The 24,752-nt window shown below is 52.9% G+C and overlaps 2 protein-coding genes across 2 annotated transcripts in view; both read left to right on the top strand.

Annotated features, from left to right (window-relative positions):
- Podxl2 (podocalyxin like 2) overlaps positions 1-16,674 on the top strand; it is a 27,701-nt gene extending 11,027 nt beyond the window's left edge. Inside the window, exons 2-7 of the mRNA XM_004665123.3 lie at positions 4,240-5,012; positions 5,490-5,564; positions 13,746-13,902; positions 14,342-14,403; positions 15,803-15,982; positions 16,427-16,674. Coding sequence (XP_004665180.1) covers positions 4,240-5,012; positions 5,490-5,564; positions 13,746-13,902; positions 14,342-14,403; positions 15,803-15,982; positions 16,427-16,639 — 1,460 coding nt within the window. The 3' untranslated portion in view covers positions 16,640-16,674. The remainder of the gene's footprint in view (positions 1-4,239; positions 5,013-5,489; positions 5,565-13,745; positions 13,903-14,341; positions 14,404-15,802; positions 15,983-16,426) is intronic.
- Positions 16,675-17,128: 454 nt separating this feature from the next.
- Abtb1 (ankyrin repeat and BTB domain containing 1) lies at positions 17,129-24,105 on the top strand. The gene is made up of 12 exons (XM_004665122.2): positions 17,129-17,276; positions 18,320-18,382; positions 18,465-18,520; positions 20,107-20,251; positions 20,412-20,571; positions 20,680-20,725; positions 20,966-21,082; positions 21,167-21,285; positions 21,423-21,521; positions 21,613-21,780; positions 23,251-23,451; positions 23,524-24,105. Exons 1-12 carry the CDS (start codon positions 17,221-17,223, stop codon positions 23,728-23,730), a joined length of 1,437 nt encoding a protein of 478 aa, XP_004665179.2. The 5' UTR covers positions 17,129-17,220; the 3' UTR covers positions 23,731-24,105.
- The last annotated feature ends 647 nt before the right edge of the window (positions 24,106-24,752 follow it).

Below are 24,752 nucleotides of genomic sequence, written 5' to 3'. Positions count from 1 at the left end.
GGACTAAATGACCAAGAAACGGCTTCAACCCAATTGGAGCCTTTGAGCTCCCAAGGGTGACAAGTGTAGCTTCACCCAACCCCTCATCTGGAAAGCAGGCCCAGGTGACTCTTTGTTGGGGCTAACCCAGGTCTGGGGCTCTGTTCCCAGGGTTTAGGGAAGATGTACTTTCCAACCATTACCACCAGAGGATGCTGTAACCTCACAGCTCCGTTCTCCAGCAGTTGGATGGGAAAGTCAGGGAGCACAGGGCAGGGACACTGGCCTGAATGCCAGATCTCTCCTATACCACCTTTAGCGGACCTTTTGAGTTCTTTGGCAGCTTGATCCTCCCTGGACCTTCCATGTGAGCCAGCTTGAGCCTCCTGCTGGTGGGTCTGGTCTGTGGGGGTCTTTTCACATCTGCTCAGGGTCCCTTTTTGCAGCCACCTTCAGCTCAGGCTTCCAGGGACTCAGTCCTTTGTGCCTTCTGGACAGCCCTGCCCATCCACTTGTGGCCAGGCCTGGGTGTCTGGGCTTGTCTTTGGGTGTTACAGAGGGAGCTTCCACGGACACCCTAGTGGCCTGGAGCAGAGAGATAGGAGAGCAAGATTGTAGTCAGAACGCGGCTGCCTGCAGAGGCTGGAGTGTGACATGCTGCTGTGTCCCCTCCCCTTCCTCTGGCCCACTTTACTGTTGCAGTCCGGTTTGCATTGCTGGTGGAAATCACCCAACCAAGAGAAGCTTCTGTGAAAGAGAGGTTTATTGTGGCTTACAGGCTCGAGGGGAAGCTCCACGATGGCAGAGGAAAACAATGGCATGAGCAGAGGGTGGACATCACCCCCTGGCCAACATAAGGTGGACCATAGCAACAGGAGAGTATGACAAACACTGGCATGGGGAAACTGGCTATAACACCCATAAGCCTGCCCCCAACAATACTCCATCTCCAGGAGGTGTTAATTTCCAAATCTCCATCAGATGGGAACCTAGCATTCAGAGGACCTAAGTTTATGGGGGACCCCTGACTCAAACCACCACACCCTCCCTCCTAGTTATTCATTTATTTTAGTTATTTGCTGTACTGGAGATGGAAGCCAGGCCTTGTACCCCCTAGGTGTACATCTGAGCTGCACCCCAGCCACCCTCTGCTCTTTAGACTCCCACCCCCACCACTCCTTTTCCTGCCCCTCACTCTTACTTCTCTTCCTCTCTTGCCACACTGTTGCCTTCTTGACTGCTTGAGCACTTTGTAAACCTGAGGTACATGCCAGCCTAAGTCATCAGACCCATGAAGATCCCATCCCACCAAGGGGCTCAACAAAGCCACTGAAGCCCCTGCCAGTCCTGAGGTCACTGGTGAAGAAACTGCTTTCTTTTTTGCCGTGGCTTCAAAAAATATTTTTACTTTTCTAAATTTTATTTATTTATTTGAGAGAGAGAAAGAATGGGCGTGCCAGGGCCTCTAGCTACTGCAAATGAACTCCAGACACCACGTGCATCTGGCTTATGCGGGTTCTGGGGAATCAAACCTGGGTCCTTAGGCTTCACAGGGATATGCCTTAATCACTAAACCATCTCTCCAGCCCTTATTTATTTATTTGTGAGAGGGGGAAAAAGTGTGTGTATATGTGTGTGAGAGAAAGTGAAAGAGAGAGGGAGAGGGAGAGAGAGAAAAGATGGGTATGGGCATGCCAGGGCTTCTTTCTACTGCAAATGAACTTCAGAAACACGTGCCACTTTGTGCACCTGGGTTTATGTAGATACTGGGGAATTGGAGCTGGGCCAGCAGGCTTTGTAAGCAGGCGTCTTAACTGCTGAGCTATCTCCTCAGCCATCAGCCTTTCTTTAAAATTTTTTTTTTATTTATTTGTTTGTTTATTAGAGAGAAATTTGTTAGGAGGGATGGGTAGTTATAACACTCCGTTTCTCTGTATCCTTAGCACTCATGCTGAGCGCTGTCCTCCCATGTACCAAAGTGGCTCATGTGTCAGGGGAGCTCTGCTTCTTTTTCTGGGAGTCCCAGCTCTTAGCCCAGGGGGGACTGCTGTGCCCTCAGCTCTGCTCCCGGGCAGGCGTGTCCATGGCTAGAAGTTATTCTCTCACTTGAAGTCCTCATTTAAAAAGCAATCCAAATGAGCATATGCATGCTTACTGTGTCACACCCTGGGGTGCTTGAGCTGCCTGTAGCCCTGCCAGGATTGCCACCAGAGACTGCCTCTGCCACTGGGCCACCCCCAGAACCACAAGCCAGAAAAAGAAATGTTCCTTGTTGCTGAGGTGATCTGTTCCTCATCTGATTTCCATGTCCCCTGACATTGATCTAAAAATTTAACCACTACTGACAGTTCATGTTTTGTTCCCATCATTGGTGGAAGCTCTGGGAAGAGGAGATTATTATTATTAATTATTATTACTTTGTATTTTTCCAGGTAGGGTCTCACTCTTGCCCAAGCTGACCTGGAACTTACTCAGTAGTTTCAGGGTGATCTCAAACTCATAACCATCCTCCTAACTCTGCCTCCCAAGTGCTGGGTTTAAAGATGTGCATTGTCATGCCTAGCAAGAGGAGGTTGTTGAATGGACTCAGTTCTCTCACTATTAACAGTTTGGGTGGGAGATGTCCCTCACAGGCTAATATATTTGAACACTTGCTCCCCAGCTGGAGACACTGTTTTGGGAGGTTGTAGAACCTTTATGAGATAGAGCCTTTCTGGGGGAAGTGGGTCATTGGGGACAACCAGCCTTGAGATTTTATAGCTGGGCCCAGCTTCTTGTTTCTGGATCCATGGTGATGTGAACAAGTGGCTGAAGCAAGCTCCCACCACCATGAAGCCACCTGTTGCTATGCTTTCAGGGCCATGACAGACCCTGTCCCCTCATACCATGATCCTAAATAAATCTTTCCTCCCTTAAAATTGCTTCTTGTCAGGTTTTTGGTCACAGCAATGAGAAAGTAGCCAGTACACAGTTGTAAAACTATTTTCACCATTCTCATTTCTAAAGAGCCTTCAAGACTGCTTATTTATCATGCTGAAACAGAATGGGACAGAGCGTGAAAACTGCTACCTAGACATAGTGTCTGATATTTTGAATGAGCTTTCCAGTGACTGTGATTTCTACATGCAGCCTTCCTGGAAGGGTCCAGAATGCATGGGGAAGCCAGGTAGTGCCCCAGTCTTCAGGGGCATCGTGACTGCATTAACGTCTAGTTCCTAGGACACTCGGGGAGGCTGAAAAATCCCCCTCTGGCAACAGTGACTCTGTAGGTTCTGGAAGGGTCCCAAGGCTTCTTTCCCAACTGCTGGCTTCACCCTGACCTTCCTTACATTAGGCACAATGCCATAATCTATGGGTATTGCTAGAGCATTTTCAAAACTCAGTGGAGTTTCACCAAGAAGACCCACAGCACCCCATAGGAAGAAGGCTAAGGGACCCTTTCCCGAGGGGCAGTTGAAGGGTCTTCTTGGGAGAGTTCCTGACACTTAAAACAATGGAGGCAAGATACATCAAACTGTTAATGACTGTTCCTGAGTGTGCAAGATGCAAGACTTCTTTCTACTTCACACATTCCTTTGTTTGTCTGTCTGTCTGTTTGTTTGTTTGTTTGTTTTCTGAGGTAGGAGGTAGGAGCTTGCTCTAGTCCAGGCTGACCTGGAATTCACCACATAGTCTCAGGGTGGCCTCCAACTCATGGCAATCCTCCCACCTCTATCTCCTGAGTCTGGGATTAAAGGCATGTGCTACCATGCCTTGCTCAAATTTTGACAATCTTTTTTTGTTTTTTCGAGGTAGGGTCTCACTCTAGCTCAGGCTGACCTGTAATTCTCAGGGTGGCCTCGAACTCACGGCAATCCTCCTACCTCTCCCTCTCAAGTGCTGGGATTAAAGTCATGCACCACCATGCCCAGCTGACAAATTATTACCACTGTTATTATTTTGCAGTGCTGGGGATGGACCCAGGGCCTTGCATAGGCTAAGCAAACAGATGCCACTGGGTCACATCCCCCACCTACATTTATATCACTTTATTATTACAAAGGGAACCGTGAACAGCCAGGTCCCTGTGTCCCTCCCAAGTTAGCCCCACCTTCCTCCTCAGCCTTACTTCCCACTCCTCTCCAGCACTGCCAGTGGCTGATGTCCCTCAGTCCCCATGAGTGTGTTACAGTTCTTTTATACCTATAAAGACTGCCAGGTAAATACTGCTCCCACCTGTGGCCGACAAAGCCCACGAGTCAGCTCTCCGTCTCTCCTTAGACTACGTCTTCCCAGACCTAACTGAGAAGGCAGCGTCCATGGAAGACATGGGCCAGGCTCAGGAGCTGCCAAACCTCCCCTCTGCCTTGCCCAAGACGAATCTCGCTGAGCCACCTTGGCATATGCCTCTGGAAGAAGAGGAGGAGGAAGAGGAAGAAGAAGAAGAGGAAGAAGAGAGAGAAAAGGAGGAGGAGGAAGTAGAAGAACTGCTCCCTGTGAGCGTGTCCCCAGAATCCACAATGCCAGCTCAGGACTTTTCTCCCAGCAGCAGCAGCCAGAGCCCTGAGGGCACCAGACATAGGCAGGAGGATTCTGGGGACCAGGCCACATCAGGCATGGAGGTGGAGAGCAGCGTGGAGCCCACCTTGTCAGTGCCCTCAGTCACCCCGAGTACAGTGACCCTGGGAGATCAGGACTTCACTAACCAGGAGGTGGTGGGCACTGAGCTGTCAGCTGTAGGGCTGGGGGTGGAGCCTGAGGTCCCCCAGGGAGCAAGTGAAGAGGAGGCTACAGTGGGAGCAACCGGCTTGGCTGGCCAGCAAGGGGAGCTGCCGTCCTCCACCTCACTCTCGCAAACTGAGGTTCCAAGTGGGGCTGTGGCCCCCAGTGAGGGTCACCTTGACCCCAGGACCCCAGCCTCTTTCCCATCTGGACCCCAAGACACAGAGCCAACACCTTTCTCTACTACCTGGGGACAAAAAAGTGTCAGCCAGCAGACCCTAGAAGAGCAAGCAATAGAAGCTCACTCCAGGACACCCTGGGATTCTGCTCAGGTAAGGGGACAGTGTGAGTAGCCATGCCTGGTATGCACTGGTGCAGGAGCCCCTACTGTCCCTCTGGGTCTTCTCTATGCATACAGCAGCAGGATAATGGTGGCCAGCTATGCCTTTCCCGCCCCCACCTCTAGCACGCATGCACCAAGTGTGTTCACACCTACAAGCCCCCAAAGGAAGGGAAAGAGTCCCCAGGCCCGAAGTGTGCACTGGACATCACAAAGCAGCTTGGAGCCCCTGGACAGGCCACAGCCTCCCCCCATGGACAGCCCCTGCTTCCTGGCTTCTGGTCTAGCCTCTCTTCTCACTTCTGATTCTCTGCTTGGCCCTGTGCACCCAGGGCGGGTTTGGCAGAGCAGCTTGCTGAGCATGTGGCCCCTCCCGGCTGTGCAGACCTGCAGTGGCCTACACCTCCACCTGCTCTCCCTGGGCCTCTCCTGAGCCACCACCCTGCCCTTCTTTCTGTCTCTCGCACAGGTTATCTGTAAGGACTGGAGTAACTTGGCCGGGAAAAGCTACGTCATCTTAAACATGACGGAGAATGTGGACTGTGTGAGTGTCGAGTTGGGCCGGCTGGGGAGGGCTGTGGGGGGCGGAGGAGCCGCTTGTGATGGTGAGCCTTGCTCAAAAACACCAGCAACCATCCTGTAGGAAAAACCAAAAGGAAAGGCTTTCCTCCTTGAAATTTTCTCGGGGTTTCTCCTCGTATTCCTCCTGTGAATTTGTTTTGAGCCAAGGTCTTACATATAGCCAAACTGGCCTCAAACTCACCCTTGTGCTTGAAAATTACCTTGATCCTTCTGCCTCTGCTTCTCTAGCGCTGGGATTACTGGTATGCACCCCCCATAACCAGGTTATGAAGTGCTGGGGGTTGAACCCAAGGCCTTGTGCATGCTAGACAAGCACTCTACTTACTGAGCTATATCTCTAGCCCCATCCAGTTTTCTTTTCCCTCTCTCCTGTTTTTTTTTTTAAACTTTTAAATTTTTATTTATTTGATCCAGGCATGGTGGCACACACCCTTAATCCCATCACTCGGGAGGCAGAGGTAAGAGGATTGCTAAGAGTTTGAGGCCACCCTGAAACTACATAGAGAATTCCAAGCCAGCCTGGTCTAGAGCAAGACCCAACTTCGAAAAAAACAAATTTTATATTTATTTGAGAGAAAGAGAATATGAATAAATATGGGTGTGCCAGGGCCTCTAGCCATATGCCACAGACACATATGCCACTTTGTACATCTGGCTTTTTGTGGGTACTGAGGAATCAAACCCTGTCGTTAGACTTTGCAGGCAAGTGCCTTAACCGCTGAGCCATCTCTCCAGCCCCCTCTCTCCTATTTTAAAGAATCACTTTGTTTTTGTGTACTGTGCTGTGTCTTAGCTCTCTGATGAGATTCAAACCTTTTCTTTCTTTCGTTTTTTTTGAGGTATGGTCTCCCTCTAGCCCAGGCTGACCTGGAAGTCACTACGTAGTCTCAGGCAAGCCTGGAACTCAGTGATCCTCTTACCTTGGCTTCTTGAGTGTGGGATTAAGGTGTGTGCCACCACATCCAGCCTGGTTTTAGTTTTTGAGATAGGATCTTGCTATGTTGCTCAGGCTGGCCTCTAAATTTCTGGGGTTCAAGCTTCCATCCTCCAAGTGCCGAGACTACAGGTAACTACTATTGTGCCCAATGAAATCTTTATTTTTTTAGAATTTATTTTTACTTATTTGATATATCTATCTTGTCTGTCTGTCCATCCATCCGTCCGTCCGTCCATCCATCCATCCATCCATCCATCTAGAGAGAGGTGGATAGTGAGAGAATGGGTGCACCAAGGCCTCTAGCTGCTGCAAATGATCTCCAGACACATGCACCACCTTGTGCATCTGGCTTATGTGGGTCTTGGGGAATTGGACCTGGATCCTTTGGCTTTGCAGTCAAGTGCCTTAACTGCTGAGCCATTGCTGTAGCCCTATTTATTAGTTTTTGGTTGTTTCAAAGTAGGGTTTCACTCTAGCCCACGCTGACCTGGAACTCACTATGTAGCTCTAGGATGACCTTGAACTCACAGCAATCCTCCTACCTCATCAGCCTCTCAAGTGCTAAAAGGCATGCATTACCATGTCCAGCTTCTAATTTGCTTTCTATGAGTACTCAAGACCTTGCACATACCACATACATAAGGCAAGTGCTGTGCCACTGTGGCACACCTGGCCCTCTGGTAGAAGCTGTGAACCACAGAACGGTGGAAATTGTCACTCTGACTTCTCAGGAGGGTCATCTTGCTGAACCATGTCATCTGAAAGTTTCTAATGCAACATCATTAGATCCTTCCTTCTGGGGTGGCCAGAGTACAGAAAGGTAACACTTCTCACTGCAGGTGTGAGGAGCTCCTGCCAGCATTCAATGTTGGGCAGAGGCTAGGTGCTCCTGTAGTGTAAATCTGCATGTATGAATACCAGGGTTTATCTATCCTGGGTGCAGTATGGACTACCCATTGTGCTTGGCATCTTCAAGGTCACAGGCCCTCTGTTTTACCTTCTTGAATGAATGAACTACCAGGACTGGGATGTGCCTCAATGGCAGGTGTTGCCCAGGATATACAAGACCCTGGATTCATCTCCATGGGAGAAAATAGAAAAAGTAGATGTCCAGCCTTCTCCAGGGAGATTTTGTCATTAGTGCCAACCCACAAAAGGACAAGGTCATAGAATAGACTTTGAACCCCCCCTTTTTTTTTTGGCTTTTCAAAGTAGGGTCTTGCTCTAGCCCAGACTGACCTGGAATTCACTATGTAGTTTCAGGGTGGCCTTGAACTCATGGTGATCCTCCTATCTCTTTGCCTCCCCAGTGCTGGGATTAAAGGCGTGCACCACCACACCCGGCTTTGAACCATTTCTTGTTTTCAGTAACACTTCTCCCTCTTCCAGAGCTTAATTAGGGCATATGGGCTGCTCAACCTCCCAGTTTGGGCTGAGCTTGGCCCTTTGGGTATACTGAAAGAGGCAGTTCTACCATGTCTCCTACTCCTAATGTCCAAACTCCATTACTTTTGTCTTTTCTGTTTTCCTCTGTGCATGTCTTTTTGTTCCAGATCTTTATTTCTTTTGTATTTTATTTTATTCTCTTTTTTTGGTGTTGCTAGGTAGGGTCTCGCTGTAGCCCAGGCTGACCTGGAATTCACTCTGTAGTCTCAGGGTTCGTTCCAGATCTTAATTCACCCTTGTTTAGTGAGTTTGGAGTGAGGGAGAAGATTAACACATCCCACCCAAGCATCATTATGCATTGGTGGATAATAACAAAGTGTTTACTATTCTTACTGGTGCTCAAATACTTCATTTTGGTCCCTTGGAACCTTTAAAACTTTGGAGTGGAGCTGGGCATGGTGTGGCACATGCCTTTAGTCCCAGCACTTGGGAGGCTGAGGTAGGAGGATCCCTATGAGTTTGAAGCCAGTCTGAGTCTAATTCCAGGTCAGCTTGGGCTAGAGCGAGACCCTACCTGGAAGGGAAAAAAAAAAAAAAAAGACAAAAACAAAGAAAAAATTTGGAATTCACACTCAGTTTTGGAGCATTGACTTACACAGTTGCTGTTATTCTTCCTGGTGCTCAATGCCTCATTTTTGGCCAGTGAAAACCTCTTTGAGTTGGCCTCACATCCTTTTGGCCAGCCTGTTAACTAAGAGCCTCGACTGCAGCCCATAGGAAGAAACTTGACGTATTTTCCTTCCCCAGGCATTGAGTAAACATTTATCTAGGGAGTACTTATCCCCACTAAAACTTGCTTAGGCTTTTAGGGGGAAAAATAATCATTTATTTGCGAGAAGAAAGAGATAGGTGGGGGTGGGGAGGAAGAGAATGGGTGTGCCAGGGCCTCTAGCCTCTGCAAACTCCACATGCATCTGCCACTCTGTGCATCTGGCTTTATGTGGGTCCTAGAGAATCAAACCCAGGTTGTCAGGCTCCGCAGGCAAATGTCTTCACCAGTGAGCCATCTCTCCAGCCCAGTTTGCTTAGGTTTATGTTGCACATACATAATTTTAGAGCATACACTTGCATAGTTTAGGGGTGCACAGATGCACAGTTCTGATGTTCAAATCACATTTAATAGATTTGGGTTATACACTGCATACTTGCAATGATGGGGAAACACTTACATAGTTGAGGATGCATAGTTGAACAATAAAAATTATCTCTCTCAAAGCAATACATAGACATTAATCTGCTTTGATCTGTCACCTGTATTCTTATTTGGTCTGTAGTGTTTATCACATTTATGATGTATTTTTGAAATTTTTAGTAAAAGCATAAAATTGGTCATCTAACACTCCATAAATGCACTCATGGTGTTATGAATATTCACATTGTCATGAGACAGACCCCTGGAATAAGTGTGACCCTACAACACTTGTCATTTGCGCCTGTCCCTTTTCATTCTGCATAATGTCCTCTAAGCTTGTGCATGTGTCAGAATTTTTTTTTATAGCTTCTCCTGAGGTTTTATTTTTTAGAGAAAGAATTGGCATGCTAGGGCCTTGGACACTGCACTCAAACTCCAAATGCTTGAGCCGCCACCCAGTGGGCATGTGCGACCTTGCACTTGCCTCACCTTTGTGTGTCTGGCTTATGTGGGATCTGGAGGGTCAAAACAAAGGTCATTAGGCATCACAGGCAAGTGCCTTAACCGCTAAGCCATCTCTCTCCAGCCCGGAGTGTTTTAAGGCTGAAAAACAATCCACTCTGTGGATGGACTGCATTGTGTTCATCTGTCACCCTATGGTGGCTTATGGGGTACCTTCCATTTTCTGGCTACTGTGAATGCAGGGTGCAGAAATCTCATCCACATGCCATCTTTCCATTCAGAAGTGGGGCTGTTGGGCTGTGTTGTCATTAGTTTCTTGAGGAGCTTCCACCCGCCCTTCGGCACTGGCAGCACCATTCCATACTCCCACCAGCACAGCGTGCTGGACTTCCAGCCCCTCCACGTACTCAACAACACATGCTTCTCGTTGATTTTGAAAAACTCTTATTTCCTTATTTGTAATGAAAGAGAGAGGGCACTCTTGCCATTGCTAACAAACTCCAGATGCATGGACCACCTTGTGCATCTGACTTTACATGAATACTGGAGAACTGAGTCCAGGCCCTCAGGCTTTACAAGCACGTGCCTTTATCCACTGAGCCATCTCTCCAGCTGTTTCTTTTTTTTTTTTTTTTCTTTTTTGAGTTAGGGACTCACTCTAGTCCAGGCTGACCTGGAACTATGTAGTCTCAGGGTGGCCTCAAACTCACGGCGATCTACCCACTTCTGCTCCCCAAGTGCTGGGATTAAAGATGTGCACCACCATGCCTGGTTTAAGGTGTTTTTTTTTTAAAGGTGTCTGTGTGTACACGTGCACATCCATGCACACCAGGGCCTTCTGCTGCAGCAAACATTAGGTGATGATTGCAACTTTTTGTATTTGGCTTATGTGAGTCTCTTGGGAATTGAACTCTGGCTGGCAGACTTTGCATGCAAGCAATCTTTGCAGCCCCTTTGCTATGGTTGTGATGTGCACTTTTTTAAAAAACTTACTTTTTATTACAAGGATATTTATTTGACACAAAGAGAATGGGCACACCAGAGCCTCCAGTCACTGCAAACTCCAGACGTCCCCTTGTGCGTCTGGCTAATGTGGGTCCCTTGGCTTTGCAGGCAAACACCTTAACTGCTAAGCCATCCCTCTAGCCTGTGATGTGCACTTTCTTGATGAGCACTGCAGAGCCCTAGCCATTATTAATGGTCGGTGCCTAGGCCACTTGTATCTAAAGTCATTTCATTTCATTGTTCTATTGCCTTCTCACATCTCCACTTCTTCCTTCCTACCTTAGCTTCCTTCTTCCTGAAATACAGCCATGTTAATCAGCTTTACTGTTGCTGTGACAAAGTACCAGGCATGCACAAATTATGACAAGAAATTTATTGTGGCTTCGGAGTTCAGAATTCTCAGTTTGATGAGTCTGCTCTGTTGCCTTTGAGCCTGTGGTAAGAAGAGTGGTGGAGGAAGCTCACCAGTCGTGGGACTGGGAGAGAGACAGAAAAGGGCTAAGGTGTCAGTATCTCTTTCAAGGGCACACCCCAATGAAAGAATTCACTAGGCCTCACCTTGTAAAGACTCCACCAACTTCCAGCCATGTGATGGGCTGGGAACTGAGCCTTTAACACACAGCCTATGGGAACATGTAAGATCCAAACCCTAACTGTATCCTGTAGTAGCAACTGCTGCAAGGATAACAGCCTTTATTGACATAAAAACAGCTTTATTCGGTACTGGGGATTGGACCCAGGCTCTTACACATGCTAGCAAATATTCTACCACTGAGCTATAAAAAGCCCTGTGTTTTAAAATTAACTTTTTTCGAGGTAGAGTCTCACTGTGGCCCAGGCAGACCTGGGATTCACTATATAGTCTTAGGGTGGCCTTGAACTCTTGGGCAATCCTCCTATCTCTGCTGGAACTAAAGGCGTGCACCACCACACCCAGCTTTTTTAAGTTTTTGAGATAGTGTTTTGCTAAGTTGCTCAGGCTGGCCTTGTGATGCTCACCAGTATCAGCACCGACAGTGCACCAGGTTTGACATATCTTTCATTTTCTTGCCCATTTTTTCCCTGTATTTGAATTTTAAATTTACAAGAATAGTACAAAGAAAGCCCATCTGTTCTACAGTCCAATTTACCACTTACTTTTTCAAAGCTTTTGAGGGGGAAAGAAAAAAAGGCATCACTCCTTTTGCCTGGTCCCTGAATACAAGTTTACATTTCCTATAAACAAGAGAGTCCTTTTAGAGGCTGGGGAGATGATTCAGCAGTTAAAGGTCTTGGTTTCTAAGATGCCATCCTGGGATGAATTCTCCAGACACCCACAAAGGGCCGAATGAGCATTTGTTTGCAGTCACAAGACCCTGATGTGTTCGAGGCCACCCTGAGACGACATAGTGAATTCCAGGTCAGCCTGGGCTAGAGTGAGAGCCTACCTCGAAAAAGAAAAAGAACTTCAGTGTTCTCTTAGATAAGCATAATACAGGATACAGTTACCAAAGCTAGGCAATGAAGTTACATAAAAAATTATCCTCATATACCTTAGATATTTAAATTATGTCACTGCTCCCAAAAGTAGTCCAGCACCATGCCCCTGCACGTGGGTTTCATGTCTCTCTTGGCCAGTTATCTCGCAGTTCCTTAATGCCCTTGAAGAGAATGGGTGCAGTGTGTGTAAAAGTGGACCTTACAGCCCACACCTTCAGGAAAAGACAGAGGAGTGTGTCTCCATCTCTCAGGGAAACTTTTACAAGATGGAGCTGTTTCAGGAATGTTACCCTGAAGATGTGGAGTAGTGCAGACTCACTGGTTGGTTTCTCCTTTCTACCTCCAGTATCCCTATCACAGGAGGCTGCAGGCAAGGACACAGGCCACAAGGTGGCAAACCAGAGCCTCCCTGGAATTCTAGAAGCTGGTGTCCTTCCTCCAGGGATCCAAGCTTCTGATCTGGAGGAAGGAGGGACAAGCCAGGGGAATGTGGGTGGTCCTCAGAGAAGAGCCCAAGGGCTCTGGTACCTGCTTCAGGGCTGTCCCAGAGGGTGAGGCATAATGCTTTCTTCTTCCATAGGGATAGGGCCTGTGATTAAGTACTTCTAATCACCCCAGTGAACCCAGGGTGTGGACCCATTCCCACATTTCACATGGGGCAGCTGAGGTTCAATGAATGGGACGCAGTATGCTGCTGAGGGTCCAAGCAGGTAACTGGCAGCATTTGAACCTGCCACTGGTTCCAAAGCCAGCGCTTCCTGTCTCCTGGGAGTTTGTCACAGCCTGTGGGCATAAGCCAGGCAGGCATCTCTGCCGGAGAGGAAGTGGCACACACATGACAGAGTGTGGGGCAGGACCGCTGCTGGGCTCCTGGTGCAGGCAGATGTGAGGCTCCCTCACCCACACCTGTCTCAGTGAGGACTTCCTGGCTGCTGTGGGTGGCCTCCAGGTCCCCACACTTGAGAACTGAGCTGCTGACTGGGAGGGTAGAGTGTGCCCAGGCCTGAGCCACATCCGGTCCTTGCCATAGTAAGAAACAGCCCCAGCTCTTCGGTCACCATGGTGGCTTCTAGTTTTGGCATGGCACCAGAGGAAAGCTGGTTCAGAGCTAGGTCCCAGCTTGTACGTTTCCTTCTTTAATTATAGCAGCTCTTGGTCAAGGTGTTCTCAACAGTATGACCAAGTTTCAAGGGAAGAAAGCCTCATTTTCCTCTGCTGGTCACTTCCTGGGCTCACTGAGCCTGTGTTGGCTGATCGAGTCCCTACCATAAGAGCATTCATGGCTCTTATTGCCGGCGCTGGCTACATGTGCTGTGATGGACAGAGCCTCACTCTGCCTCCCACAGCCCCTGCTGTCTGGTGGCGGTGGGTACACAATACTGTCATTTCACAGCATATAGTTCTCCTGATGTCCTGTGCACTGCAAACCTTACATGGACAGATCCGTGGCCTCAGCCTGGAGTGTCTCTGAGGTGGGCTCATGCCTTCCTCATTGCACCTGCCACACAGGTGAATCATGACTATGTACTGGTGTGCCTATGCTATGCCCCCACTCATAGCTCACAGGTCACCCCAAAGCTAACCAGAATAGCCAAAGGACTTCCAGGCTTTTGGCCTCTGAGTTGAGGGCAGACGGGAGTGGGCTGACAGCCATCCCTAGCAAGGCCACTTTGACCCCCCAGGAGGTGTTCCGGCGGCACCGGGGGCTTCAGCTCCTGGCCCTGGTGGAGGAGGTGCTGCCTCGCCACCGCAGTGGCCGCCGTGGGGACTGGCGCATCTCCTTGAGCAAGCCCAGCGAGAAGGAGCAGCACCTGCTGATGACACTGGTGGGCGAACAGGGTGAGCAGGGCACAGCACGTGGGAGGTGCCATCCACAGGCCTGTCCTGGGGCCCCTGGGACAGTGGCAGCAGAGCTGTAGGATCAGGAACACCGGGCAGAGGGACCGTAGTGTAGGACTTCCGAATGACTGGTGTCTGTTCTGTGGATGAAGGGACACACATGGACCCAGCATGGGGGTGGGGAGTGGGCACTTCACTCTGCGGGCGGGAGGGCCTTTGGATTGCAGAGGTAGACTTCTAATGCCAAGCCTATCATGGTGTTCCAATAAACCAGTGCAGTTGGCAGCAGGTGGGAGTGGTGCATGGACTGAGGGCCTCTGTGCAGTAACAGGAGGCAGAATGGGCAAACTCAGGCGGACTGTAAGAGGAAGAGGAGTTTGCTGTTGGGAGGGACACTTCAGGAGCCCTGGTACTGCCGCTGATGGCTTTTCTTCTCCAGGCGTGGTGCCCACCCAAGATGTCCTTTCCATGCTGGGTGACATGCGCAGGAGCCTGGAGGAGGTAAGCCGGCAGACTGTGCCATCCGCAGCTGCAGCATCCCTTCCATCCTTGAACTGCAAAAGCCCTGGGAGAATACGCAGGCCTCCTGGAGACGGGATAGATGTCCCACCTGGGGTCCTGGCCTTCTGTGGGACACATACAGCATGCGCTTGGCAATTGAGCAGTGTGTGCAGTGGCCAGGGAAGTAAGGGCTCTGGCCTGGAGGCTGTGGCAGGAGGGTGGCAGTTAGAGGTTAGGGTTAGGGGAGGTGAGAACAGAAGCCCAGAGGGTCAAGGAATCCCTCTGACCTGAGATAGCCAGGCTGGGAAGGACCAAGCCCTTCTGATGGGGCCACTGTCCTGTCTAGACTGCCCAAGGGTCTTCAGTTTTGAAATTCTGGGTGCATGAACACTGGGGGAGGGGCTGGTTGGGGAATGGATAGTGAGAACTTGGACAGGCTCTGACTTTTTATTTTTTTTTGAGGTAGGGTCTCACTCTGGTCCAGGCTGACCTGGAATTAACTCTGTCATCTCAGGGTGGCCTTGAACTCATGGCAATCCTCCTACCTCTGCCTCCCAAGTGCTGGGATTAAAGGCATGCGCCACCACACCCGGCAGGCTCTGACTTTTTAGTGAAAGCTTGCCTCCCTTTCCTTCCTAACCCTGGGCATTCTAGGTCTTGATAAGTATAGACATGGGTGAACTTATCAAGTATGTTGGTGGGCCACTCTAGCAAGAAAAACAGGTGTTGTTTACATGCAGGGGCATAGCCGAAACCAGAGAAGAGATGAAGCTCTTTAATCTCTCTCTTCCTTGTTTTACTCCCTCTGCTCGAGGCTGGTCTGTGCAGAGGGCTCTGGCCAGTCCACAGGGACACAGCAGCCCCTGGGGGAGAAGACAGGCCCAGCCAAGGCAGCCTGTCTGTGGAGGGGAGTGTGTGTGTGTGTGTGGGGGGGTGCTGAGCAGACACATCCATTGGAAAAGGAAGGAAACTGGGTGGCCCAGAACACAGGCTACTTTCAGCAGCCCCACACCCTGCCCACTTTCTTAGGGCTGTGCTGGGAAGACGTGAGGGTCTCAAGGCTACCTTGGCTTGGGAGAGATGTGGAGCTCTATCTAGTAGGGTCATTACTGGCAGTATGGGAACCAGGCTCAGTGGAAGCTGGACACACAACCAGATGCATTCAGAGTAGGGTTGGAGCAGAAGCCACAGTGGGGATGTGGAGGGCTGGAAATGTGGCCATAGGAAGAGGCCCAGGGCTGTCCTTAGGTGAACCAGTGGGGTCAGTGTAGACAAGTATGCTCCTTAGCACAATTCCTGGTCTCAAAGGAGTTCGGAGTATGCTGGGTCGGACACCTTCCCCAGGTCACTAAGGAGCTCCTAGGACCTTAACTGAGTCATTGGCCCCACCTATCCCTAGATTGGCATCCAAAACTACTCCAGTACCAGCAGCTGTCAGGCGCGGGCCACCCAGGTGCGCAGTGACTACGGGACACTCTTCGTGGTGCTGGTGATCATCGGCGTCATCTGTTTCATCATCATTGTGCTTGGCCTGCTCTACAACTGCTGGCAGCGCCGGCTGCCCAAGCTTAAACACGTGGTGAGCAGCTGGGGTGGGCCTGGGGAGAAGGAAGGGTGGCCAATGCCAGCTAATGAGACGCAGCGACCTCACGCGCTGCACAAATGGGACTATTGGCCACTCTCAGAGGCAGGCGGCGCTGCAGGGAAGGGAAGGTGGGTGTGTGGTGTGTGTATGTGGGGGGTGCTGGGTTCACCCAGGGGTGGTCTTCACCACCAGCTCCTCCTGCCCTTAGCGTGGGCGCTGCACGTCCTGAGCAGGCCCCTGGGGTGCAGGCTGGGGCCCTAGTCAATCCCAACTGACGTTTCGGGGAGTGTTGTTTTATCTGATAACGGGGCTGTTGGGAAGGGTGAAGAGACCGCGGGAAGGCACAGGGTCTTAGAGCAAAGCATAAGGATTAGGGCCGCAGTCCCCCGGCGCCCGGCTGCAGCGCACATCACCCAGCGCCCTCTCCCACTGCCGCAGTCACACGGCGAGGAACTGCGCTTCGTGGAGAACGGCTGCCACGACAACCCCACGCTGGACGTGGCCAGCGACAGCCAGTCGGAGATGCAGGAGAAGCAGCCTAGCCTGAACGGTGGCGGGGCCATCAACGGCCCGGGGAGCTGGAGCGCGCTCATGGGCGGCAAGCGCGACCCCGAGGACTCGGACGTGTTCGAGGAGGACACGCACCTGTGAGCGCGGCCCGGCCAGGCCGAGTCGCCTGCAGAGAATCCTCCCCCGAACCCGGCGATGGCCTCACGGGGTGGGTGGGTGGGGGGAAGGGTAGCCCGAAGCCGCGGAGCCCGACAGTCCCCGCGCCCCTCCCGGCGCGCCCCGGCCCTCGGTGCGGGGCTCCCCCGCTTCGCCTAGCTCACCAGGCGATCTTGGCGCAGCTCCCACCCCGCCCTGTCCGGCCCCTGAGCCCTACCCGCGGGCGGCGGCGCTCCCCGCGCCCGGACTCTCATTAAAGCCGCCGAGACCGCGCGGGCGCGTCCGCCTCCACGCCTAGTTCTTGCTTCCGGGAGGGCGGGGCCTGAGATGGGAGGGGCCGGGCGTGGTCGGGGGGCGGGGCCTCCGTGTGCGGGGGCGGGGCTCTGGGATGGCGGGCGGGGCCGGGGAGCGGGCGGTCCTCCGGGCGCCAGGCGCCGCTGCGGAGCTGCGAGGCTTGGTGTTACTGGGGACGCGCCGGGAGGGGCGGGGCGGTAGCGTGTTTACATCCGGCCGGGCTGGGAATCGTTGTCCCGGGTCGCTCGGCCCGGGTCCGAACCTCATTTGCCATGGACACCAGCGACTTATTTGCCAGCTGCAGGAAGGGGGACGTCGGCCGCGTGCGGTGAGGACCCGCAGTCCGGGAGGGTGGCGGGAGGCAGGTGGACGCCATCTGAACGTCGGGCCCTGGGGTGCGTGGGAACTCGGGCAGAAGCGGGCGCCGTGTGAACCCTCGCTGAGACCAGCTCACTGCAGACTTCATGTGGCTCTCAGAACGCGAGTGCGCCTGGCTGGGACACTGATGATGGGGAAGCTGGGAAGGGGGGGGGAGGGAGCTGCTTGGTGGAGGCCGAAGACGTGGGCAGGGAGGCCGGGCTGTGACAGGGTCCCCAGATGTGGCTCTTTTACCTAACCTGGCTGTGGGAATTACCCTTCCCTACCACCAGCGCTGCATTCCCCAGGGATGCGGACACCCTGATGCAGTTAGTGCGAGCCCGGCGCCAAGGTCGTCGTCCCCGGGATGGGGATGCGGTATCTACTTGGGATCCAGGGCCTCTGGTCCCCAGCCTCCCGTTAGCCACTTTTTCTGCCTTCCCCATACCTGGTTCTGGGTGAGGGGAGTTCCGGCTGCAGTGCTCTTCCAAAAGCCTCCCTAGGCCCGTCCCCAACACCAGGTGTCACCTGAGGGTAGTGAATGCAGCTCAGATCTTGCCTGATGGCCTCCTTGGGCTGCCCCACCCCAAGTGGTGTCTCTGTGCATTACCATTCCTCACTTGCATCCCCATCTGCAAACCTTCCTCTTCTATCTTCAAGTCTTCTTTCAAATCTGTCCCAGTTCCCTCATCCCCCCCCCACACACACACACGGTGCCTGCACCCATTTCCCGCTGGCCTCTTCAGGCAGCTCACTTGTTCTGGCTGAAGCAGGGACCCTTATCACCCTCTCTTTCCCAAATGCTTCAAGCCCAAAGTTTCAGCTTCCTCATCTGGAGTCTGACCTCTGTGTCCCTAAAGCCACCCTCTTCACACTCGGGGGCCAGTGCCATCACAGACTTTGCCCTCCTCATAGGCTTCCTCAGCCCGGAGAGATGTAGGTTTCCTCCCATTCCTGGTCTCATCTTCCCAGACCAGGAGCAGTTCTGACCCAGGTTCTGACCCTCCTGCCCAGGTACTTGTTGGAGCAGCGAGACGTGGAGGTGAATGTGCGGGACAAGTGGGACAGCACCCCTTTGTGAGTGTGGGCAGTGGGTTGAATGGGTGGGCAGGCTGGGCCTGGCCCTGCCTTGCCGACAGCTGTCCCCTCCCTTCCCTAGGTACTATGCCTGCCTCTGTGGACACGAGGAGTTGGTACTCTACCTGCTGGCCAATGGTGAGGGAACAGGGGGTGCACGTCTGCATGGTTTGCACTCTCGATTCCTACTTACCCCTCCCCCCCCCAAAGTCAGCAAGTACTATCTCCACTTCCACCCCTGTGGTCGGCTCTCTCCACTTCCCCATCTCTGCCTCTGCCACCCAGACCTCAGCTATTCGTGGACCTTTGTCAACTGCACTCTCTCTGGTCTCCCAGCTTCCTCTGTTGCTCCACCTACAGTCTGTTCTCCATATTGCAGGCAGGGGTAATCTTTCTGGTGAATCTGATTGGAAGTTCTGGTATTAAGGATAAAATTAGCAGGTGGGGGGCAGCACCTCTGTACTCCTAGCTCTTGGGAGGCTGAGGCAAGAGGATTACTTCAAGTTCAAGGCAAGCCAGGGCTAATAGTGAGACCCTTTCTCAAAAAATCAAAACAAGGGTTGGCGAGATGACTTAGTGGTTAAGGCACTTGCCAGCAAAGCCCAAGGACCCAGGTCGGATCCCCCAGTGCCCACATAAAGCCAGATGTGCAAGGTGGTGCAGGCATCTGGAGTTCGTTTGTAGTAGCTGAAGGCCCTGATGCTCCCATTCTCTCTCCCTATCTGCCTCGTTCTCTCCCACTCTCTTTCAAATAAATAAAATATCAAAAACAAAAAGGATAAAACTACTGCTCAGCGGTGCTTGTTAGATTCCGCAGTACCTGCCCCCCTTCCTCCTCTGGCCGCATCTCCCTTGGTTCTCTCACCTGCTTGCAGTCCAGCCACACTGGCCTTAGTGCTCCACTAGGCCAATCCAGCTCTGTGGAAGAGCTTTGCAGTAGCAGTTCTCTCTTACATAGCCATTCCAGATCTGTGCATGGCTCACTTCAGGTCCCCGCACATTATCATCCATCACACAGGGATCTTCTGTGGCCTCTACAGTGTTACACTTCATCTTGCTTTGGATTTCCTTTTAAAAAAATTAAATTTTATTTATTTGCAAGAGAAGGAGAGAGAAAAAGGCAGACAGAGAGAATGGGCACACCAGGACTTCTAGCCACTGCAAGGACCTCCAGATGCATGCACCACCTTGTGCATCTGGCTTACGTGGGTACTGGGGAATTGAACCTTGGTCCTTAGGCTTCACAAGCAGGTGCCTTAACTGCTAAGCCATCTCTTCAGACCTTGTTTGGTTTTGAGGCAGGGCCTCACTGTATCCCAGGATGGCTTGGAACTCATGGAGATCTACCTCAGCCTCCTTCGTGCTGGAATCACAGGCAAGAGCCACCATGCCTGGCTGACCTGTATTGTAATGGTGCCTGCTGTCACTTGATAAGCTGCTCAGTGACCTTATGCCCCATTAGTTCCGTGGGGGCAGGGACCTGCTGGTCTTGACAGCTAAGAACAGGGCAGCCACCCAATCTAACTTAGCCTGGTGCAGTCTAGAATGTGTGCGTGAGAATATGCATTCTGATCTTGAGAGAGCAATCAGGGACTGAGTAGGCTCCCGACCTCCAGGGTTTCTAGGCCATATTCTTGGGAGCTGGGGTAGTGAGCAAACCAGGAAAGGGTTCTCCTGGCTATCTCCAGCCTCAGCACGCCTGACTGGTGAGCCCTGACTCGCAGGAGCCCGCTGTGAGGCCAATACTTTCGATGGCGAGCGCTGCCTGTACGGGGCACTGAGCGACCCTATCCGCCGGGCGCTGCGGGAGTATAAGCAGGTCACCGCGTCCTGCCGGAGGCGGGATTACTACGATGACTTCCTGCAGCGGTGAGATGGGGGCGGGGCCGGGGGCGGGGTTTGCAGCCAGGGCCTTGCTGCCCAGTTATCTAGCTACGGGTCTGAGTGGGTAGGTGGTGGTGCACCCTGCTCTGCTCGTGCTGGGTGCTGCCTGAGTGGTAGATGGGAATCCCCTCCCCGCTGTCCTCAGGCTTCTGGAGCAGGGCATCCACAGCGACGTAGTCTTCGTGGTACACGGAAAGCCATTCCGGGCCCATCGCTGTGTACTGGGTGTTCGCAGTGCCTACTTTGCCAACATGCTGGATACCAAGTGGAAGGACAAGAGTGTCGTGGTCCTCAGGCACCCCCTAGTGAGTCCCTCCAGGGTGGTAGAGGGCGCTGACAGCCTTGCTGGGAGCGGTGGTTAGCTTGTGCTTTGTGGCAGTCTCTGATCCTCCCTTTCTGCTGTTTGCCTGCAGATCAACCCTGTGGCCTTCGGGGCTCTGCTGCAGTACTTGTACACAGGTGACTGACCCCTGGGCAGCCCTCAGCTGACTTTCCACCTCTGGACTGGTCATGGTTCTCACAGTGAGGGTGGTGCCCAACTGCCTCTTGGCTTGGGCAGGGTAGGCTGGCTTGCCTGCTCCAGGAGAGTTTGTCCCATCTATGAGCTGAGCAGGTACCAAGGTCCTTCTGAGTGTGGAACCCAAAACAGCTAGCAGGAATTCCCTCTGGCCATGACACACCCCCTCCCCCACACCCCAGGGCGCCTGGACATTGGCGTGGAGCATGTCAGTGACTGTGAGCGGCTGGCTAAGCAGTGCCAGCTATGGGACCTGCTCAGCGACCTGGAAGCCAAGTGTGAGAAGGTGTCTGAGTTTGGTGCGTCCAGGGTTTCAGTCCAGGGCTTTGGGTTGTAGCTGGCAGCGTTGGCCTGTTTTCCTAAAACTGTTGTCGCCTCCCCAGTGGCTTCCAAGCCTGGCACATGTGTGAAGGTGCTGACCATTGAGCCCCCTCCATCTGATCCCCGGCTCCGGGAGGATATGGCACTGCTGGCCGACTGTGCCCTGCCGCCTGAGCTGCAGGTACTGCAGGGCAGGTGGGACCTGGTGGGTAGGAGGGATGTGTGGGGATGGGGACCTCGAGAGGCAGACCCCATGGGTGTGGGCTCCGCTCTTGCTGTAAACAGCTCTGCTCTGATGTGCTGTCTCTCCTATATCAGGGTGACCTTGGAGAGCTGCCTTTTCCCTGTCCTGATGGTTTCAACAGCTGCCCTGATGTCTGCTTCCAAGTAGCCAGCTGCAGCTTCCTCTGCCACAAGGTGCCTGTCCCCTCTGACATGAGTCGTGGGCTAACTAGCTTCTCTGGGAGCAAACCCCAGCCCTGGCACTTTCTGAACCTGCCTCCTCCAGGCCTTCTTCTGCGGTCGCAGTGACTACTTCCGGGCCCTGCTGGATGACCACTTCCAGGAGAGTGAGGAGCCTGTGGCCTCGGGTGGTCCTCCAGTAGTCACCCTGCATGGCATCTCACCGGACATCTTCACCCATGTGCTGTACTATGTGTACAGCGACCACACTGAGGTGCGGCACCGGGTGGGAGTGTGGGAAGAACGGAGACTCGGGCCACTGCCTCTGGGGTTGGTTCTGGGTTCTTGGGTCTTCCCCACCCTAGCTGCCCAGCAAGGTGTTCCTGACCCAAGCCTGTGAGGAGCAGCAGAGGGAGCTGGAGTTCCCTCTGCCCATGTGAGTGTGTGTCAGGACATATTACCACACATAGAAGGGAGAAATGTGTTTCTCCTCTGGGTCTGAGGTGGGCAGGTAGCCTGCTGGGGACCCAGGCCTATCATGCTGCCCTAGAGCAGGGCTGCAGACCTTTTCTCTGAAGGTAAATGTTTTTACTTTGTGGGCTTTGGTCTTGCAGCTGCTCAGCCTCTGTAGAGAAGCAGCCACAGGCCACCGAGAAGAGATGCAGGGGCTGGGGCTCTGCTCTGGGAAGGTTCTGCACAGAAAGAGAAGTTGTAGCCCCTAGTCTATGGTGTCCCCATCCATGCTGGTCCAGCCTTGCCTTCTGCAGATGGAGGATGAGGTGTCCATTTCCATGAGCCACTGGAAGTTGTACACCTGTCTTGCCCACCTCCTGTTGCCCCCTCCCCTGTTCCAGCCCACCTGCCTTCCTCTGGCCTGTGGCCTCTGTACTTGGGTTCTTGCCCAGGCCTGCTTCCTGCCCACCTCCCTCCTTTCATTTCTCCTGGCCTGCAGCTCGGCCAGCACTCACCCTGTACCTGGGTCTACCTCTCCCCGAAGGAGCTTTGCACCCCAAGAGCATCTTCTTAATGGCCCAGAGCAGGGATCGGCCTCCAGACCTGGCCTGACACTGGATTAGCTGTGTGATCTTGGGCAAGTTACCTAATTTCTCTGTGTTCTAGACCCCCTGCCCCAGAAAACAAGAGGTAAAGCTCAGGTCTTGTACCTGTGACTATGTGATCACAGGTGGCAGGGTGCCTGTGCTCAGTAAGTTCCTGATGTTCCCAGCCAGTTCCCTTTGGCCATCCAAAGCCAAACCCTTGGCCTTTCCCAGCCAGGACCTAACAGCCCACATGCTCAAATCTGCAGCCTGAGTAGCAGGGTTCCTGCTTTGGACTGGAAAGAGAAGCTCTAGCTCACTTTCCCAACAGCCTTTCAAGGCAGCTATGACTTTCTGCACCTCACAGACTAGGAAACTGAGGTAGAGCAAAGTGAAGGGACTTGTCTGATGTCCCACAGCTGAAGGTGTCAGAACCTAGACCTTTGACTCTGGGACCACAGGATTTTTCTCTGGAAGGTGCTGCCTCCAGCCTGCCCAATATGTAGGACTGCTCCCCACCCCATGTCCCAGTCTCTTCTTTCCCTTCTAGCCCCAAGGATCCCCACAGGAACCTGGGCTGGGCTTCAGGGGCCATGGGTCGTGTGTACTCCCACCAAGGCCTCTAGCATTTTCCTAAGCAAGTCCCAACCTTGGCTGCTGGGCCCTGGCAGTGACCATAGGTACTTCTTTTGCCCCTTGTACCATAGTTGTCACCTGAGGTGGCCTACGATGTGCTGAGTGTGGCTGACATGTACCTGTTGCCAGGCCTGAAGAGGCTTTGCGGCCGCAGCCTGGCCCAGCTGCTAGAGGAAGACAGTGTAGTTGGCGTGTGGCGCGTGGCCAAGCTGTTCCGCCTAGCCCGACTCGAGGACCAGTGCACTGAGTACATGGCCAAAGTCATTGAGAAGGTGGGCAGGGCTGCTGAGATGGGGAGGACATGAGGGCCCACTGCAGCTTGTGCTGAGCTTGTCCCTCTGCAGCTGGTGGAGCGGGAGGACTTCGTGGAGGCAGTGAGGGAGGAGGCAGCGGCTGTGGCGGCCCGGCAGGAGACAGACTCAATCCCGCTAGTGGATGACATCCGCTTCCACGTGGCCAGCACAGTCCAGACCTACAGCGCCATTGAGGAGGCACAGCAACGGCTGCGGGTGCTGGAAGACCTGCTTGTGTCCATCGGCTTGGACTGTTGAGTCTTTGCTATTGTGTGGCAGCCCCAAGGCTGGGGGCACGCATGTGTGGAGTGCACATGCAGGGACCCTTGCTCTGGAACATGGCGTGTGGAGGGCTTAACAGTTTTCTCCCTCCGTGGGCCCGAGGACCTTGCAGGGTGTCCTTGGGATGAGCCTCCTCCCGCAGTGCACAAGGTAGCCCTAAGACTGTGGGGCCAGTACCTCTCAGGGAAAGCTGGGGTGAGGTCAGCTCCGGGTTCGCCCACTCCCACAGAACCCCACCTGCTCCTTCTGGCCCTGGCCCAGCCCTGGCTTGCTCTGGCTGCGTTCACTACAGGGCTGGGCAGGAAGGGCAGAGAGTCTGTGTGTGTGGTAATAAAGCTTCGATTCACTGTGCGGGCCTGAATCTGACCTGGGGTGCAGCTTGGGGAGGCTGGGCTTTGGGAAGCAGAGCTAGAGGCTTCTTGAGGAGCAGGAGGCCTTCTAACAGAGACTTTGATATTAGGGCCAATGTGGTGACATTCTTATGATGCTTTCAGGCCTTGGAACCCCATCCCACCCCATTTACATCCATACCTTGGCCAGAGACCTGGGCAACAATTTACCTTCAGCAGTTACCCACCTGTATCATAGCTCTCTCTCTGCGCTTGGGCTCATGTCATTGCCCAGAACTTTCTATATTTATTTCCCTTTCCTCCCCAGTGTGTTTTTGTTGGTCACATGGGGGAAACTGCGGGATCTGAAGTGACCAGTTGGAGCAAGTTCCCTAGCATTTGGGGTTGTGGGATGAGTGTGTTAGAAGGATGGGAGGCAAATGCTGGCAGCCTGCCCCAGGTAGAGTTGGAGCCTGGTCAAGGGAAAGTTACTAAGCTGAGGGTGTGCTAGGAACTTGGTCCTAGCTGCAGGGTTGAGCGATCATCTGAGGAGGGCTCAGGACAGCACCTGTTTGTGAGACCAGTGCTGGAGCCCCTGTGGGAGGTGCCAGCAAAGCAGGATGTGATGGGATGACTTGACATTTCACACTTTTATCTTAGCTGTACAGC

The sequence above is a fragment of the Jaculus jaculus genome, chromosome 6 (genome assembly GCF_020740685.1).
Source record: "Jaculus jaculus isolate mJacJac1 chromosome 6, mJacJac1.mat.Y.cur, whole genome shotgun sequence".
NCBI classification, from domain to species: domain Eukaryota; kingdom Metazoa; phylum Chordata; class Mammalia; order Rodentia; family Dipodidae; genus Jaculus; species Jaculus jaculus.
This window is presented reverse-complemented; position numbering and strand designations above follow the sequence as displayed.

What these genes read in the sequence shown, in the direction of transcription:
- Abtb1 (XM_004665122.2), top strand. Translation starts at nt 17,221, where the DNA reads ATGGACACCAGCGACTTATTTGCCAGCTGCAGGAAGGGGGACGTCGGC. An exon ending in ACTCTACCTGCTGGCCAATG is followed by an intron (nt 18,521 to 20,106) that starts GTGAGGGAACAG and finishes CCTGACTCGCAG; the next exon opens with GAGCCCGCTGTGAGGCCAAT. An exon ending in TACGATGACTTCCTGCAGCG is followed by an intron (nt 20,252 to 20,411) that starts GTGAGATGGGGG and finishes CGCTGTCCTCAG; the next exon opens with GCTTCTGGAGCAGGGCATCC.